Source organism: Gopherus evgoodei, chromosome 10 (assembly GCF_007399415.2).
Source record: "Gopherus evgoodei ecotype Sinaloan lineage chromosome 10, rGopEvg1_v1.p, whole genome shotgun sequence".
Classification (NCBI taxonomy): Eukaryota; Metazoa; Chordata; order Testudines; family Testudinidae; genus Gopherus; species Gopherus evgoodei.
In genome coordinates this window covers 51922805-51940781 of record NC_044331.1, presented here as the reverse complement: position 1 = coordinate 51940781, position 17977 = coordinate 51922805, and the positions used below count along the sequence as shown (strand labels likewise).

Below are 17977 nucleotides of genomic sequence, written 5' to 3'. Positions count from 1 at the left end.
ACTGGGAACATCCCTCCTGGCTCGGCCAGATGCAAACCCAACCCCACACAGCACAGATCGAGCTCAGAGCCCCCCACCCCAGTAACTGTCAGCAGCATGGTCCCTCACGCCACCCCCAGTGCTGGGACCGGGGGCCGCACTCCTACCCTGAGGAGGTGTCCAGTGTGAAGGAGACGAGCGAGCTGTTGAATAGTCGTGTGTCCCACAGCTTCACCTCACGCTCCCTCATCTGCAAGAGCAGAAAGACACATGCTTATTGGTCGTGTACATGTACACACACACACACACACACACACACACAGACAGACGCACACACACACGTGCCCTTACAGACACACGCACACACATGGCCAGGTGATGGGCTCCAAGCCGCAGTGCTTTGGGGGCAGCACCACCAGCTGCTGCAGCCAGAGGTGGCAATGAGGTGGCCCTAGAAGCACAGCCAGTCCCTCGTGGAATACACAGCATGGGGGTTTGTGCCTATGGCTCTGAGGCCCCTGGGCGCAGCCCAGTGAGACCAAACCAGATGCCTTCCCTGCTGGGGAGTGGCTCCCCGTGCCATTTGGAGTTTTCCCTCTCCCAAGCCCACATGCAGGCATGAGCAGCCGCCACAGAAGCTGCAGGCCTAATGGCGGTTGGCTTTGAGGAGCAGGGACTAGAGCCAGAGGGCTGCAGGGCAGGGGCTTTCATGCTGAACCTCCAGCAACGGGACCCAAGTGGGAGCCTTTTTGTGGGGTGAGACACCAGGGAACCACCCCCACACAGGGCTCAAAAGCAGCAAGTTCTGGACAAAAGTGAAGATGGGTGACCCCAGTGAATCCTGGGACAGGCTATGCTGTGGGGAACCCTGGGCTATGCTGTTGAGGGAGCAGGCAGTGAAAGCATGCAATCCTCTTTCTCTTTCTGAAAGGGACGGGCAGCCTGGGCAGGCAGTCATGAACCTCCCCCCAAGGAGAGGGGACCCCGATGTGTACTGCATTCAGGGGAACGTGTTCCCTAGACAACGAGGACTTTGCCTGGAGTCCTCTCCCTGCATCTTCCATGGCACATGGCAGGCTCAGCCGCCCATCAGGCACTGTTCCAAGGGGAATCCATCCCGTGGAGTGCACTAGCAGAGAGGCAGATACCAAGGGGTGAAACCCTGTGGCTCCTGGCCATCTTCAGTGCAGCACTCAGTGGTGCCAAGGATGAGCAGCGAGGTCAGAGGGGCTGGGGGATCCAGGAGGTGACGGAGGCCGACTCCAAGCCATTTCTCTCAAGCCTACCTCGGCTGCTGCTTCAGTGGGCACTGGTGAGCCTGCTCCCCTGGGCTCGCTGCTCGCTTACATGCCACAGGTCGGGATTAACTATTCCCAATGGACTTTGTCGCTTTCCCTAGCTCCACCCCACTGCCCAGAGAGTGAAAATATGGGCACGGTGATGGGTCAGCAGCTGTCACTTTGTGCACAGGCCAGCGGGAGCGCTTAGATCCCGGCACGCAGGCTGCATCCAGAGTAACCGCCAGGCACATGGCCCTGCAAGCAAACGGCAACACACGCTGAGCTCAGGGGCTTTCGCTTGCATGCGGCCACTGGGGACGGAGCTCAATACTAGCTCCCCGCTCAGCACACCCTGCTCCAACACAGCGTGGGCTCGGCCATGCTAGCCCTTCCCACAAGTCTGCTCCTGGTGTACTCCAATCACCGCAGCTCCGCGCTGCAGCATATGGCAGAAGCAGGCAGTACAGGGTAGCTGGGCTTGGTATTGTCTAGCCCTGCTCAGAGCCCTAGTCCCCCTCAGATCTGCAGGTTCAAATCCTGGCAGAGTCACCTCGTCTCCTCATTCTCCCCAGACGGCGAGAGCTTCAGGCAGCCCCTCAGAGGGGAAATGACAAAGTGTCGGCCTGGCTGTTCTACTTGGCTGCTACCACTGCCAGGGAACTTGGAAAGCCCAGGAGGTGGGCACAGCACTCAGCCAATATTGCACTTGCTCTCACTCCATTCAAGATGTGGTGGGCGAGCTGGCCTCTCCTACAGAACCAGCTGCCCCTTAGGGGAGGGACATACAGAGTGACCGGCAGACCCATGGCACCATCTGCACAGGAGCGAGGCGGTGGAAAGCCCTAGTGAAGGAACAATCCTAGCTAAGTGCGCTGGGGTGAGCAAGGGGCCATACCTGGCTGAATCCTACGGACAGGATGTAATCGCTGGCGTTCATCCAGAGCAGCCTGGAATCCTTGTTGTTTTCGTGACCCTGGATGCTCTGAAAAACACAAAGGAGACCCAATGATCACTATTTGCACAGCACTAGGGGCGTGCACAGCCTGGCAGAGTCACACGAGTTTGATTCGCCAGCCCTGCATAATCTGTCTGAGAAGCAAGAGCCAGGCCAGGTTCCTCACGTCTCGCTGAGCCCCAGTAATGAAGTCCCTCCCGTGACCTTCACTGGGTTTGCACACGTGTTGCTGAGCTCTACACGCAATGCCGCTGCTGCTGCATGAAGTGGGCCAGGCCTTAGCGCCTTCCTTCGAGCCGGGCTGGCCGCGCAGGCCCACAGGAGCACTAACAGCACAGCTCTGGGCCAGTCTGTGCCACAGGAAGGGGCCAGTTTCACACAGTCACTTTTCCGAGCAGAAAGTCGCTGGCCAGTCTAACTCGGGAGAATGCGCTATTCCCAGCAACAGGAGCACAGCTGGGCGCAACATGGCTGGGAAACACTACAGCCCCCACTCTGCACCCTGTCTGCTCTGGTCGTGGCGAGGGGAGGGGAGCACTGGCAGGAGGCTATGCCACGCTGGCAGTGCAGTCACACAGCCGTGCCACCCCTGCCCAGGGACATCTCCAGCCAGAGCAATGCTGGCCAAGGCAGCGCAGCGAGGTAGGGAAGAGAGGCGCTTGTTTCATCCTAGGACTTTGCAGATGGTCTCTTAGCCCAACCCAACACAAAGACCTTTTCTACTCAGCCAGACCCACTGGGCCCCAGGCATGGCCAGAAGCTTCCAAAACCCTGTTCAGCCCCCTGTAGCCACGGAGGTGGGGGGGGAGATCTGAGCAAAGGCCAGAGAGTTGGGAACCCCTGTGTCCCAGTCCTGACTTGCTGTGGCTTTGAGTAAAGCACAACCTCTGTGCTTCAGTTTCCCCAGTCAAATACCATTGGCCTAGCTCGCAGGACCAGCGAGGGCTAATGTATGCATAGTGCTTTCAAGAGGAGAAGCCCGAGTTAAAAAGCCTGGTTCTGCTCTGAGAAATCATGATGTGAAATGGCCCCTTCCCGCTTGTTTGTGCATGCACTAGCTCCCCCGCCCACCAACGCAACCGAAAACAGCTGTCTGCTTGGTCCTCCTGTTGGCTCTGCAGGGCCGGCCTGGTTCTGGCAGTGGGCTGGAGTCTATAGGGCTGGCAGAGGCAAAGCCAGTTCAGCTGGTGCATGGAGAAGGGCAGCTAGAGCACTCCAGAGCTCTCTCCTGCGGCACCTGTGCAAACAAGGGCCATGGCGTGGGCTCACAGATATTAGGGCAGGCTCCTTGGGGATCCCAGGCCACAAGGAGGGCCCCTCTATGCCCTAGCAGAGACCGCTTCTGCTTATTGCCAACTGAGCCCACTCGATCCAGAGGCAGTGAGACGCAGACACACACATACACCCCCATACACCCGCCATTTCCAAAAAGTCCCTTTCCAGAGGAAGGGCAGAGGATTAGCTCTCGTTAACCAGCTCTGGCTGGTTGCCACTTGGCAGACGGCCCCCAGCTGGGCCCTGAGGTTAGCGGCGTTCCAGCAGGGCGGATCAGCTGGTGCCCACCCCTATTACGCACCAGACGCTGGTTTCCTAGACGCTTATTGAGAAAGTTCCAGCTGTAAAAAGCTCCAAACCACTAATGTTTTAAGCGCGTCAAGGAAAAGCAAAGGCCCTTGCCACGGCTAAGCTGGGAATGCAACTTCAGAAAGCTCCAGCCACCAGAAGAGCTCATTCTCTCCCCGAGAGCTCCCAGGCCTGAACTAGCAATTAACTAAGAGCACAGCTCCATGTCATTACACCAAGCGGGCAGCGGGCAGGCGCCGTTCAAATCCACCAGCCCCGCTCAGGCTGGGGCCGTCATCTCTCCCAAGCTCCCCTGGGCTGGGCGTGGTCCACGGCTGTGTGGAAACGCCAGTGTGGCAGGAAGTGGGGTTGGCGCTCTTCCACCCAAACCAGCTCCTGGACACAGCGTCCCAGGGCTGCGCTGTGGTGGGCCACGGATCACTCAGACTGAAGGTAGAGGTCACGAGTGCCGGTGCTCAGAGGAGATCCCAGGGCCGACTCTGTCTGCAAGCTGCTCAGCACTAGGGCCCATGGCCCGAAGGAATCCTGGCTCAATGAGTCCATTCAGCCTCCCTGCGCTTTCAGCTGGACACAGAGCTTCCCAGGCGTTAGCTCTTCTGAGAAATGGACCTGCCCTTTCAGCGCGGCTAATGCCAGCTGCGCCAGGGTTTGCAATGCTGGGGGCACCAGCACAGAGCTAGAAATCTAGCACAATCGTCTATCCCTGCCCCATGCAGGGGTGATAAACATGGTGTTAGAAACCCAAGTGGTGCCAGCAGTACCCTACGCTGGGGCTCCTGATGCTGCTAGCACCGGCATTAGCAAATGCACATGCACTCTCTGCCTAGACTCTGCAGGACGGCGAGTTAGCCCCTGGGTTGAGCACAGAGCTGGCAGCAGGAGAGCTGTGCCCTGGAACCCAAGACCCATAAGTGGCTGCTGCTGCTGGCCCCCCTGGCAGGAAGCCAGGGAGCAGCTGGGTTCTGGGGGAAGGAGCTGCTCTTGGCTTGTTCTGTTTGCAATGGAGCGGGACTGATCGCACCTTCAGTGATGCGCAGAACTAGACACCTCCACAGCTTCCCCCTGCCTCTGCCCCAGTCACCTACAGCAGCCCATGGATTGGGTCAGGGGCTCAGCATTAGCCCTGGGCATGGGCACAACAGCATCCTGCATGGCACCATGTGCCAATGCCATGGCATCGCACAGGAAGGAAGCAGGCTAGTGACGCTGCTCCAAGAGGGGAGCCCATGATCCTTAGATCCACTGGCACAAACAGAACAGAGATCCCACCTCCCTCCTGCAGAGACTGCATGCAAAACCAGGGAGCCACTCCACCCTGCATGGCTGTAGAAGGTTGGAGTGCCCATGCCTGGCATGTGCCATGGGGCAGTGTGGCCAGCCAGCAGGTGCAGGGACCATGGCCCTCCAGGGGGTTGGGGCGTCCTACAGACTTACAGGCTAACACATGGCAGAGATTTCATTTCCCAAGAGAACAGCTTCTTCCTGCAAAGGTGTTCCCAGCTTAGCCACTTCCCCAGTGTCTCGGGGAGCCACAGGCATCCATCACCCCAAGGAGCCATGAGAACTGGTAAGCTCATGCTGCCCACCCCTATGCTGCCCCACACTGGACACAGTGAGCTGCCCCAGTGAGTGTGGCTGTGTACTGGTCTCCCTCAGGTCCCACACGCAGCCCTTGTCATGTTATTGACTTGAACTGGGACCGTATAGAACATGGTTGCAAGCAAGGTCCTGTAGTGGCACCAAATCTTGCATAAAGGAGGTCAAATGAGGGGTCTAAGATAAGGTTATGAACTGCTGGTTATGATTATGCTGTCTATATGTGTGTATCAATTTTGTAGTTGAAGTTATGAATGTTGGCTCTATACCGTCTGTATTTCAAACTTATGCTATGCTTCTGGGAAACATCCCAGACCAGTTGGTGTTAGCTCTGCCAAGCCTGCTTGATAGCCCATTAAGGACCATCCGCTATACAATTGATCCACTGAGAGAAGGCAGATAGGCCTGTATGCAGGAACTTGCCCATGTGACTCCAGACTACATTTTGCTATAATTTTCCACAGTAAGAACAAAGAGGTGTTCTTACACCTGGAAAAGACTATAATAGGCTGATGCCTCATCTCCATCTGGTCTTCAATCCTGCTTCATACATCTGGAGGGACTTTGCTACAGGGAAGCTCTCCACAAAGGACTGAATGACCCTTCCAAGTTGTGGATGTACTCCAGAGACTTTGATTTGAACCTGCAGTTTATACCATCACTGCTACAAGCCTGAAACTAAGAACTTTGCCATTGATGTATGTAATTGATTCCATTTAATCAATTCTAGCTCTCATCTATATATTTTCTTTTTATGAATAAACCTTTAGCTTTTAAATTCTAAATGTCTGGCAACAGCGTGATTTGTGGGTAAGATCTGATTTGTATATTGACCTGGGTCTGGGGCTTGGTCCTTCGGGATCAGGAGAACCTTTTTTCTTTTACTTGGGTATTGGTTTTTATAACCATTTGTCCCCATAACGAGTGGCACTGGTGGTGATACTGGGAAACTGGAGTGTCTAAGGGAATTGCTTGTGTGACTTGTGGTTAGCCAGTGGGGTGAAACCAAAGTCTTCTTAGTCTGTCTGGTTTGGTTTGCCTTAGAGGTGAAAAAAACCCAGCCTTGGGCTGTAACTACCCTGTTTTAAGCAATTTGTCCTGAATTGGCACTCTCAGTTGGGACCCGCCAGAACCAGCATCATTACAGCCCTGCAATGTGCCAGGGTGTAGTGGAAGCAGACCACACGTGCTGGTTTACTCCAGGGCAGTGGCACCCGGCCCCCACGCCAAGGGAGAGCACAGCTCATCCCGCTGGGTTTGCTCCCGTCGATGCTCCATATGGCCTTGCAGCTCCTCATCCCACGGGCACTATCCAGCTCTGAGCGCTGCCCCCTCAGGCGGCTGACATGCAACCGACTTTAACACTTGTCCTTTGTTCTGCAGCTGCCCCCACGACTTCCTCCTCTCTTCTGCTGGCCTGGAAAGGCAGAGATGGGCGCAGGCCAGATCTGCAGACAGCACAGGCCTGCAGGCCCTTCCACACTGCCCAGCCACCTCCACCCAGCCTGTCTCCCCCATAGCATGCTGGGGCTTCAGGAAGCGGATTCTCGGGAAGGAGGAGGATTGAGGGCAGGAGGGGAAAGGGGACAGGGTAACCTGCTGCGTATCCAACAAAGGCCTCGTGTTCTCTCTGGAGCATGGGCCATAGTGCCCAGGGAGCACCCACACTCTGCCGTGGCGACCCCAATGCATGCAGCTCACTGCTGCCTTCGAGGCTCAGCGGCGGCCTGCTCCCAGCCCTCACTCCTCAGCCGATGGCATGCACCCATTCAGCAAGGAGGCCAGGCCCAGTGACTGTGCTGGTCCCCTCAGAATCCATGAACAAGCAGCAGAACAGGGCCGAAACTGGAGAGCCCAAGGGCTCCTGCAGAACCCAGCGCAAAGAACCTGGGCAGCCCCACGACACCCCTCCAGAGCCCTCTCCCCTGTCCACCCCACATGGGATCTCCACAGACCCAACAGACACGCTTCCAGCCCTGGTAATGCAGAAATGCTTTGCCTCCCGAGCGCCTTCCCTGAAGCACTCTGCAAAGGGGGGTTGATCCCAGTTTTCATACTCGGGAACACTGAGGCATGGGGTGGGTGCACACTGCCAAGGTCACACAATGATAGCAGCAGACAATGGTATTTGCCTGGGACAGCAGGCAGTCTGGCGGGGGCTGGGGGGAGCTGATACAAATGCCCAGCCATCATACCCAGTGTGACACACCTCTCCTTTCAGAGATGAGGGGGAAGCACACCAACAGCCGGTCACACCACCAGTGCAGAGGGGACTGGCTGCTGCCACTCTTCACCCACCGAGCCCCAATTTGGGCCCACTAAGTTATAACGTCAAAGCCAGAGGCTGAACTTCAAGGGATCCTACAGCCACTAGGAGAGCAGCGCCCCTGCAAGAGCCCAGCTGCGATGACAGCAGGTTTGGGCTTTGAAGACCCGAGGTGTTGAGTTCAGAGCTGTGCCTCCTCCCAAGGTCCCCGTCCCAGCGGTGACGTTTCACAGCACATGGGCTCAGTGTTCTCCATAGGAGCTGCAGCACTGGGCACAACTGACCCCAGAGCCACTCAAACCACTCGGCAAGTTCATAGACAGCGAGATCTTTCCCTTCTGGGAATCCCAGGCAGGCACTGAAGCTCCCTGCACAGGCTGGCCAAGGGTTCATGGTTAACAACCGCTCTAATGTCACCAGACCCAGAGCGCCTGTGACAGGAGGCTACACTGAAACAAAGGCCATTCTGGAGCTCCCCTGGGCTGCACTCGCCTGCATGCTCAGCACTGCCAGTTCCAGCACCCCGTGAGCCTCGAGGTGGATGCAGCAGCCAATGGGAGGTTCCAGCACCGCTGCCCTGTTGGATGAGCAGTGTGTGATATATGGCAGACACTCAGCTGGACAGACAGCTGGGACCCTGCCAGCACCCTTATGGCTCTCTCATGTGACCCAAAGGGGCCAGTCCAGTAGGAGCCATGAGGAACTGGTCCCAGGTGGACGCTCGGGTCTGGATCCTGGTGCACAGGGATGTGGGGGGAGAAGTGTTCCTGGGGACGAAAGGGGCCCTTCAGAGGCGACGAGCAGGATACACTGCACAGCTGGTAGCACGAGCAGTGGTCATACAGCCTAGCAAGGGGCTTCAAAGCCCACCCTCCAGCAGGGCTGTGGGGCTGGGTGAAGGGCTTGTGAGTCCTGGGACCAGGCAGGAATTCCTAGAGGACAGGTCTGTTGCAGACTGCGTGCAACACGAAGGGATGAACCCACTGGCACTGGCAGGCTAGGATATGGTGTCACGGAGTCCCCGGGTGATGCTTTGGAACTGCTCCCCACAAAGCCAGTCAGGACTTTGGGGAGCCTACTCTCCCTTGGAGCAGACTGTCTTCAGGGCAAGAAGCTCACACAGCGTCACCTCCTGGGTTTCTCCTTGGAGCATTCAGCACATGCTCCTCCGTGCGCTTCCCACAGCGAGTCTACCCAGGCGGGGTCTTGGGGAAGCCAGAGGGTCCTGCACGCACCCGCACTTCGCTTCGCAGTCAGATGTGACTCTTAGCCAGCCAGTAAAACAGAGGTTTATTAGATGACAGGAAAACAGTCTAAAACAGAGCTTTTAGGTACAGAGAACCAGACCCTCAGCCGGGTCCATTCTGGGGCCCAGCGAGGCAGACACCCATGTATGCCCTCACTTCCCGTCCTCAACCAGCCCCAAACTGAAACCCCCTCCAGCCCCTCCTTTCTGGTCTTTGTCTCTTTCCCTGTCACCTGATCTCTTTGTTCTCCCACACCTTTAGCCATCCCCTTGCAGCGGGGAAGGGCCCAGGCCATTAGTTGCCATGGAGACAGAGCGTCGGCCAGAAACTAAGGCACCCACACAGTATTCAGAGGAAACATTAAGAACAGTCCCACTTCATCATAGATGGGAAAAGGGCAAGCCAGGGAGGGAGCTGTTCACTCCAGGAGAGAGAGATTTTGGAAGGAGAGAGGCAGCAAGCAGCCCCTTGTGTTATTAAACCAGGAGGGGGCCTACAAGGGGAAACAGACAAGAAAGAACTTCAGTGTCCATGGCCTAAGGAGTAAAAAGGTGATTATAGGGACAGGGTTGGCCCCTTGGGAGACCCCCTCCCATCCCATTAGACACAGATCCTCCAGGTGGGGGCACATGGACAGATCAGTTAGGCCCAATGGTAAGTTTGTTTCATTAGAAAGAACAACACATCCAGACTAATCTGAAAGGAAGGGAGTTTCTGCTCCACAGCAGCAATGATGGTTTGGGGCTCTTTTCCCTCAGGAGGGAAACCTGGAACCAGATGTTTCCCTACACCTGAACTCCCCCACAACCCCCAGTGGTTAACTAGTTACCGTCAACGCGCAGCGTTGCCAATTTAGTCATTTTCCAGCTAGATCGAGGGGTTTTAATTTTCTAGTTGGAAAACAATTCCATTTAGTTGGTGGCTGGAAATCTGAACTGAAATGGAAACATTACTACACACTTTAAAAGCAGATATATGATCAAATACTTGTATCTGAAAAAGCAGAATAGGTTTGAAAGGTCTGAGCAAAGACAAGCTTCCTCACACAGCTGTGTTTGTTCCGACAGTATCGGCGCGTTCGTTTCGGCGATGCTGGCCGACCTAATCGTTTCAAATGATGATTTATAAACAACAATAAATCATCAGAAATTCAAATGCTGGTGTTTATTGGTGTTTTATGATGTTTAAAATGTGGGGTTGAGAGGTAGCGCCAAATCACCTTGCCAACAAAAATGTACGAAGCTGGCCACAGAGAGAGCTTAGCTCCTCTTTTTTTAGTGAAATTCCATGACAGTTTATGCACGTGTAGAAGGAATGAACATATATTTCTTGTTCTTGGGACAACTAGATTAGTATGTTTTAGGGACTTGGCTCCAGAATGCTAGATTTGTAACTAGGAAACTTATATCAATATACGTTTCCTAGGAGACCAAGGTTTTTAAAATGCATTATTTGCCATGGTCGTTATCTCGTTTCAGTGCTATCTCAATAGGTCGTTAGCTCAGGGAGTTTCTGTCCTAAACATTTTTATTATAATTAATTTTTCACAAGTCAATTTAAATTAAATACATTTTAAACATTTTTTGTTTTAGAAATCGAAAACTGTCATGTGTTTTTCAAATTATTACTTTGGTGTCATAAATCTCGCCCCTATCTTTGCCCTCCTGGTCTCACCACCCCCTCTGCAAATTCAAACACCCCTTCTCCCATCAATTCCTGGGGAAAATGCTGTCTGGACCCAGTGCCCGGGGATCAGAACAATACACTGGCTGTGAACGGGCAGGGACTCGGACCATTCTGGCCAAGGCACTGCAGTGACCAGCGTAGATGCAGCCGGCAAGAGGCAAAGGAGATGGTCAGCTTCCTAGCAGTGCCCCTTCTCTACACCAAAAGGTCTCTAAAGCATGCTCAGGGTCTCAGAGGTGGGACCTGCATACTGCACAGAGACAACGCCCTAGGGAAATAGGACAGTGAAAGGAGATTTGTTTCCATCCAGATTTTTCCCAGTGAGCATTTCACATTGGGTAGGGGGGGTGGGGTGAAATCAACCCCCAAAATTACATCAATTGGGAAATGCTGGCACAGTCCCTGGAAAAATCATAGAGCAGGTCCTCAAGGAATCAATTTTGAAGCATTTAGAGGAGAGGACAGTGATCAGGAACAGTCAGCATGGATTCACCAAGGGCAAGTCAGGCCTGACTAACCTAATTGCCTTCTGTGATGAGGTAACTTGCTCTGTGGATGAGGGGAAAGCAGTGGATGTGCTATTCCTTGACTTTAGCTTTTGATAGTCTCCACAGTATTCTTGTCGGCAAGTTAAAGAAGTATGGGCTGAATGAATGGATTATAAGGTGGATAGAAAAATGGCTAGATCGTCGGTCTCAACGGGTAGTGATCAATGGCTCCATGTCTAGTTGGCAGCCGGTATCAAGCAGACTGCCCTAAGAGTCAGTCCTGGGGCGGGTTTTGTTCATTATCTTCATTAATGATTTGGAGGATGGCGTAGATTGCACCCTCAGCAAGTTTGCAGATGACACTAAACTGGGAGGAGTGGTAGATACGCTGAAGGGTAGGGATAAGATACAGAGGGACCTAGACAAATTAGAGGATTGGGCCAAAAGAAATCTGATGAGGTTCAACAAGGACAAGTGCAGAGTTCTGCACTTAGGACAAAAGAATCTCATGCACTGCTACAGACTAGGGACGAGTGGCTAGGCAGCAGTTGTGCAGAAAAGGACCTAGGGGTTACAGTGGACGAGAAGCTGGATATGAGTCAACAGTGTGCCCTTGTTGCCAAGAAGGCTAATGACATTTTGGGCTGTATAAATAGGAGCATTGCCAGTAGATAGAGGGATGTGATCATTTCCCTCTATTCGGCATTGGTGAGGCCTCATCTGGAGTACTGGGTCCAGTTTTGGGCCCTGCACTACAAGAAGGATGTGGAAAAATTGGAGAGAGTCCAGGGGAAGGCAAGAAAAATTATTAGGAACCTGGAGCACATGACATATGAGGAGACGCTGAGGGAACTGGGATTAGTTAGTCTGCAGAAGAGAAGAAGGAGGGGGGATTTGATAGCTGCTTTCAACTACCTGAAAGGAGGTTCCAAAGAGGATGGATCTAGACTGGTCTCAGTGGTACCAGATGACAGAATAAGGAGCAGTGGTCTCAAGTTGCAGTGGGGGAAGTTTAGGTTGGATTTAAGGAAAAACTTTCACTAGGAGGGTGGTGAAGCACTGGAATGGGTTACCTAGGGAGGTGGTGGAATCTCCTTCCTTAGAGGTTTTTAAGGTCAGGCATGACAAAGCCTTGGCTGGGATGATTTAGTTGGTGTTGGTCCTGCTCTGAGCAGGGGGTTGGACTAGATGACCTCCCGAGATCCCTTCTGTCACGGAGCGTGGGCAAGTCAAGGCCCTGCACCCCCAGCTTTCTGTGATTGACCATGACTCTCAGCCAGCCAGTAAAACAGGAGGCTTATTTAGATGACAGGAACACAGTCCAAGACAGGCCTTGCAGGTACAAACAGGACCCCCTCAGTTAGGTCCATCTAGGGGGCCAAGGAGGCCAGAGCCGCACTGGGAGACCAGAGCCCCATCTGGGCTCCCCTCCATTCCCTCAGCCAGCTCCAAACTGAAACTCCCTCCAGCCGTCTCACTCAGCCTCCCCTCGGCTTCTCCCCCACCCTTTGTCCAGTTTCCCAGGCAGAGGTGTCACCTGGCCTCCAACCCCCTTCCTGGGTTCTCATGTTACGTGCTCAGGTAGCCTCCCTCAAGGAAAGTCTCCCATCCCCCATGCAGACAGTCCCAGCAAAACTCCCCTGCAATCTTCCCAGGCCAACACTCCCCACTCAGCATTCAAAGAACACATTAAGAACATCCTCACCCTGATATTCTATGATTCTAGGGCCTCATGTTCCTGCCTGCGCTCTGGGCCAGGCTCCCTGGTCAGCCTATGTCTGCAAGAATGCCCCAGGGTCACCCCTGCTGCAGGCCACAGCAGTTGCACAGGTGAGGTGCATCACGTGGCCAGCTGCAGCCCTCGGCTCAGAGAAGGGAAGCAGGGGGCACTGCAGTAGCATTTCAGAAGGCAAAGCTCTCCATTTCAGAGTGGTCAGTTTGTCCCTGAATACAGGTCCACTTTCCGCAGGCACTTTTCACAAAAACGTTTTATTCAAAACCCAGTCGAGATAGAAAGTCTCTGGCTAGGCCGAGCAGCTGGCAGCTCTCCAGGGACAGACGTCCTTGTCTGATCCCAGTAAGGGGCCAGCGCAGTTCAGAGCGTGCGAGCTGGATTGTGCAGCAGAACTGCCCAGGCCATTCACACTGCAGTGACCCTGCCCAGGCCAAGCCAATCCACCCTTTCAGCACAGGCCTGGTCAAAGGGACCCTTCACTGCCATGTCAACTCTATTACACTTCAGACACAGGCTCTCATTTTAGCAGTGGAGTCTCTTTAAGCCGGCCTCAGTGCTCCCCACTTTCAAGACTCACTCCTCGGTTCAGGCCAGAGCAGTCTAATGCCCCCTCAACACCCTGCTCTGCTGTGACTGGAGCCTCAGGCGTGTGGAGAGGAGAGTGGGGTTAGCACCTCTGCATGGACCAGAGGGAAGGCCATTAACACCCTGCAGCGTCTGACTCCATAAAGAACAGGTGCGTGGAACGTGCGGAATGGCTGGAAAAGTGATTTCAAGGAAACGGCTCTTCTGAAGCTGAGAACTGCTTCACAGGGCTGGCACTGGAGCACGGATGGAGGGACAGCTCAGCCAGCAGCTCCCAACTGTCCTGCTGCTTGCTCAGCACCCTGGCAAGAGGGGAAGCAAGAGAATAAGGGGCTTTGATCTAGTCTGAGCATGTGACGATGCACCCAACCCTCCAGGAGCATAGGAGGGCCAGCCTCATGCTCAGCGAGGATCCCGTGAGCACTGCGATGGGAGCAGGTCAAGAAGGGAATGGGATAGAGTCAGCCAATCTCTTCCACCATGAGCACCACTCTTACTAAAGAGCAAACTGCCTTTGCGGGAGTGGGGTCAGAGATCCAGGACTGGGGGAGAAGAGCCCAGAGCTGGGCTAGGAAGAAGCGCCCGCCAGCCTTGGGGAAGCAGGATTAGCCCATGGGCACAGTCCTTCACATGCAGGCTGGCCACCATTTAAGACCACAGCAACCTGGCCTTTACTGAGGCACTGCCATGAGCTGGGTAGAGGACACACCCATCAGCTCCCACCTTAGCCGGGGGAGAGGTAGACAGCTTCCAAAAGCCAGGCTAAGCCAGCCCCAGTCCCTCCTGCCCGGGGCTGCCGGCTGTGCTGGATCATTCCTCAGCACCATCTCCTCTGCATCCATCTCAAGCAGCACCTGGCTGGGGCACAGGAGTCGGCGAAATGCTGCCTCTGCTCTAGAGGAAGGCTGGCAGGAACTGTGCCCTGCCTCTGTGCCTGGCAGGGGAGATGGAGCTGCTCCTGTCTATTGAAATGCTCTAGATTGCAGGCGCCCTGTCTCCACTCAGCCACGCTCCTAAGAGCATGCAGCTCAGTGCCAGCAGCTCAGAGGACCTCATCCCCCTCCTCAAACTGGCTACGCCCCCCAGCTACAGATCTGTACCCCTCCCCCAGCTCACCCCCCAGAAACAGCCAACAGAGTTTACTGCTGAGATTAACATTCAACTTCTTCCTGTCCCAATGGTACATCCTCCTGCACTCCGCTATCCCCTGAATGCAAAGAACCCCTCCCCAGGAGTTTGGGGGGGCAGAGGTGGGCACCTCCTGACTACAGAGATGGACTGTGTCACTGCCTGGCCCTGTGGATCCCACAGAGACATGCCCAGAGCAGACATACCAGGTTCCCATGGGAGGGATTTACGGAGGTCCCCTGGCATTGGGCAGAAACAAGGGGCTGCTGTCCCGCTCCCACAATGGCAAAAAGCAGGTGATGGAGCAGACACACCAGCTCCCCTGGGCCTGGGAAGGAAGGGCGACTGCTGCTGGGGTGGCTGACACACCAGGCAGTGCAGATGTCACAAGTGAGAAGTGTGTGCGCAGGGACAGGGGTGTGGTTGTGAGAGAGAGAGAGAGAGACTAGAGTGTGCGGGGGGGGGGAGGGGGGGCTGGAGTGTGCCATTGCACCCCCGAGTGGTGGGCTCCTGCTGGATTCTCTACACTCAGTCCTGGTGGGCAGCAGACTGCATGGCAAACCTCTCGGCATCCCAGCCACCGGTATGAGTACCAGAGCAAGACAATGCAATTATCGAGTAGGTTCCCCAGTAGCATCTACCCCCTCCAGGTTCCCCAGGGACTCGGCCATACTACGGGCACACAGAGCAAGTCCTCCCTTCGTGCCCCCAGCGGCAGGACAAGAGCTCCCCAGGCCCTGGAAGGAGCAAATGCAGATGGTGGCTGCTGTGCCTGATAGTCAGGGGGCCAGTAGCTGGAGAGAAGGTGGTGGGCTCTGTTCTGTGTGTGTGTGCAGCCTGGAGCGCCCAGGATGCTCCCAGCTCAGTGGGCAGCTTCTTGTACATACTAATAAAGGCCCAGAAATCCAGGGCGGAGAATTTTGGACCCCCCTAGTGTCACCCCAGCCAGGAGACATGGCAGGATTGTCCCTTCTTCTCTAGTGCCTGGGCTGGCTAATTTGGAGCAGCCCCAGAGGTGAAGTTTCTGCCCCTCTTGGCAGACTGACCCACAGCCTGAAGGGCTCTTTCCTGGCAGGAAGTTTTGCTGGAGTTTTCCTTCTGTTAATCTCAACCCACTAGTCTCTGAACCAGCCCTCGCTGATGCTGACAGGCTTCACGCACCTGGAGCCAGCTGTGCCCCCCTGAGCTATCCAGAGCGACACTCCAGGGCTGAGAGCAGAGTCCCAGGGTCCCGTAATAACAGTGATACACAGGGGCAGCTCGCGGATGCTTCAGCCCAACACAAACTATTTCTGGCACACAGGGAGCCTGCTGAGTGGACGCAGCCTTGGCTAACACAGGCCTCCAGCCCCCGGCCATGCTGCTCCAGGGTGCTGGGCTGCAGTAGGCTAAAGAGACATGGGGGCCCTAGGGAGGAACAGGAAGAGATGGCCTTGTGAATGGGGTGTAGATGCTACATGTCAGTTGCAGCTGCTGGCCGTGGAATGGGTGCCGGGTCAGCAAACTGGTAACAGCTGGCCGCAGCGAGACAGCAACTGCTGCTGCCTAGGAGTGCAGGGAATAAAGGAAAGTCACCAGTCCCCCCAACGCAGCCTCTGCTCCCATGGCCAAAAAAGCTGGCGGGGAGAATATTGACTTCCCCCCTGACAACAGACAAGGGAGCATGGCTGGGACCGCTCAGCCACACAGAGATTGTTGGGAGTGGGTCCCGGCCCTTCCAGTAGGAGAGCCAGAGGCCAGGCAGCCGTAGCTAGGACGCAGCCTGAAAACTACACTGCTCTCGCCTCCCGGACGTGGGGTGCTGCGGGTTCTATTTACCCGTGCTGGGAGCCGAGGGTAGCAGCCGGCTCGCTGGGAAAGAGGCAAACGTCAAATCAGCTCCGAAGTTTACAAGAAAAGAGAACAATCCCACAAGAGCTTGCCAACGTCCTATCCCATCAGCTGGCTCCCTGCCCCCGCCCCATTGGAGTTGTTGCTTTCTCCACGGGTCACGGAAAACTTCAAAGGCGGGAGATCAGCAAACAGTCATGCCAAAAATCCCTCCCCCTCACTCATTTCCCCTGCCTGCTCCTGCTCTGCCGGGGCTGAGGGAGGGGGAGCAGCAGCTCTCCTCTGTTAGGAGCATGCAGCCTGCTCCAGCGAGTGCAGCATGGAGCTGTGAGCGAAGCCTATAGACACAACTCACTGCAAGAGCAGGCTATCCCTCTGGGCGTCAGGTTTTTCCTCTTCCATGGAATGGCTGCTACAGCCACAGCAACCATCTGAAGCCACTAGCTGCAGCCAAACACCCTGGTGAGCCAAACCTGTGCTGGGCATCGGGAGCAGAATGAGCTGAGTACAAGTTCTCCCTGTGCCCTCGCAGCTTTGCACATGCACATGTGTACCTGTGTAGCTGGCAATGCAGGAAGCATGCACATACCCCCAAGGCAGGGAGGGTGGGGTGGATAAAATATTGCTTTGTCCGGAATCCACCGAGCTAGAGAGAAACTTGCCAGGCCCAAGATCAGAATAATGAGACAGGAAGAAACGTACCCAGACTGCCCTAGGAACCGTGGCCCATGCAGCGCTGAATACAAGGCAGACAGTGAAGCACGTGGGCTGTACGCCCCACCCCTGCTGGCTGTGACAGACAAGTGATGGAGCTCAATCCAGGGGCAGCTAGGTGAAACTCTCCGGCCTGTGCTGTGCACAAGGTCCAGCTACATGATCTAATGGCCCCTTCTGGCCGGAAACACTAGAGTTCGACTCCATCTCTCTAGCGCTATAGGTCAGGAGGAAGAAAAGGAGTGAATGCTAGTGCACCCCTAGCTGCAGCAGGTCAGCAGGAAGAGCAGGGGGTGTGCCCAGCAGGGCTGGATACTGGAATCAGCCAGGCTGGGCTGCGAAGAGGGACTGCATGGGGCTGGGGTTTGAGGAATTACAAATGGCCCAGATTTGTAGCAAAGCAAGTCCCACCTCCTGGCTCCAAAGAGTGACCACTAATGATGGCTCGCCCAAAGGCAATGAGCTGCCTACGCAGACAATGCTGTGCTCTCAGTCCCTACAATCGGTGGCTGGGTTACCCGTCTCCACCTGTGTAACTAACGAGTTACTGGCACGGGTAGGCACAGGATCCTGTACACCCATTCTTCCCGGGCAGCTCTGCTTGCACGAGCCACTGTAAAAATGGCACCTTCTTATTTCTTCTGCTTATCAAGTGTGGCACTAGCCACGCCACTTCGGCAGAGCCCTCTGACGAGCATCAGATTTGGACAGAGAGCAGATGGGAGACAGCAGGGGTGAAGGCTGGCCGCATACGGACCCTGGCCAGTTCAGGTGTAGCGTGGCAAAGCAAAACCAGTCACATGCATTGTCAGAAACCATCTCTCCCCGCCAGCTGCAGACCATTCTTCACACCATGTCGACGTCGTGGAGAAATCTGGGCAGGGCGAGTGGGCTCACACCAGGT

At 55.2% G+C, this 17977-nt stretch overlaps 1 protein-coding gene across 2 annotated transcripts in view; it reads right to left on the bottom strand.

Annotated features, from left to right (window-relative positions):
• LOC115658449 (mitochondrial import inner membrane translocase subunit TIM16-like) overlaps window positions 1-17977 on the bottom strand; it is a 204141-nt gene that overhangs the window by 131427 nt on the left and 54737 nt on the right. For both annotated transcript variants that reach the window (XM_030577381.1, XM_030577383.1), the window contains exons 8-9: window positions 2155-2241; window positions 147-229 (exon numbers count right to left, since the gene is read on the bottom strand). In XM_030577381.1, coding sequence (XP_030433241.1) covers window positions 147-229; window positions 2155-2241 — 170 coding nt within the window. The remainder of the gene's footprint in view (window positions 1-146; window positions 230-2154; window positions 2242-17977) is intronic.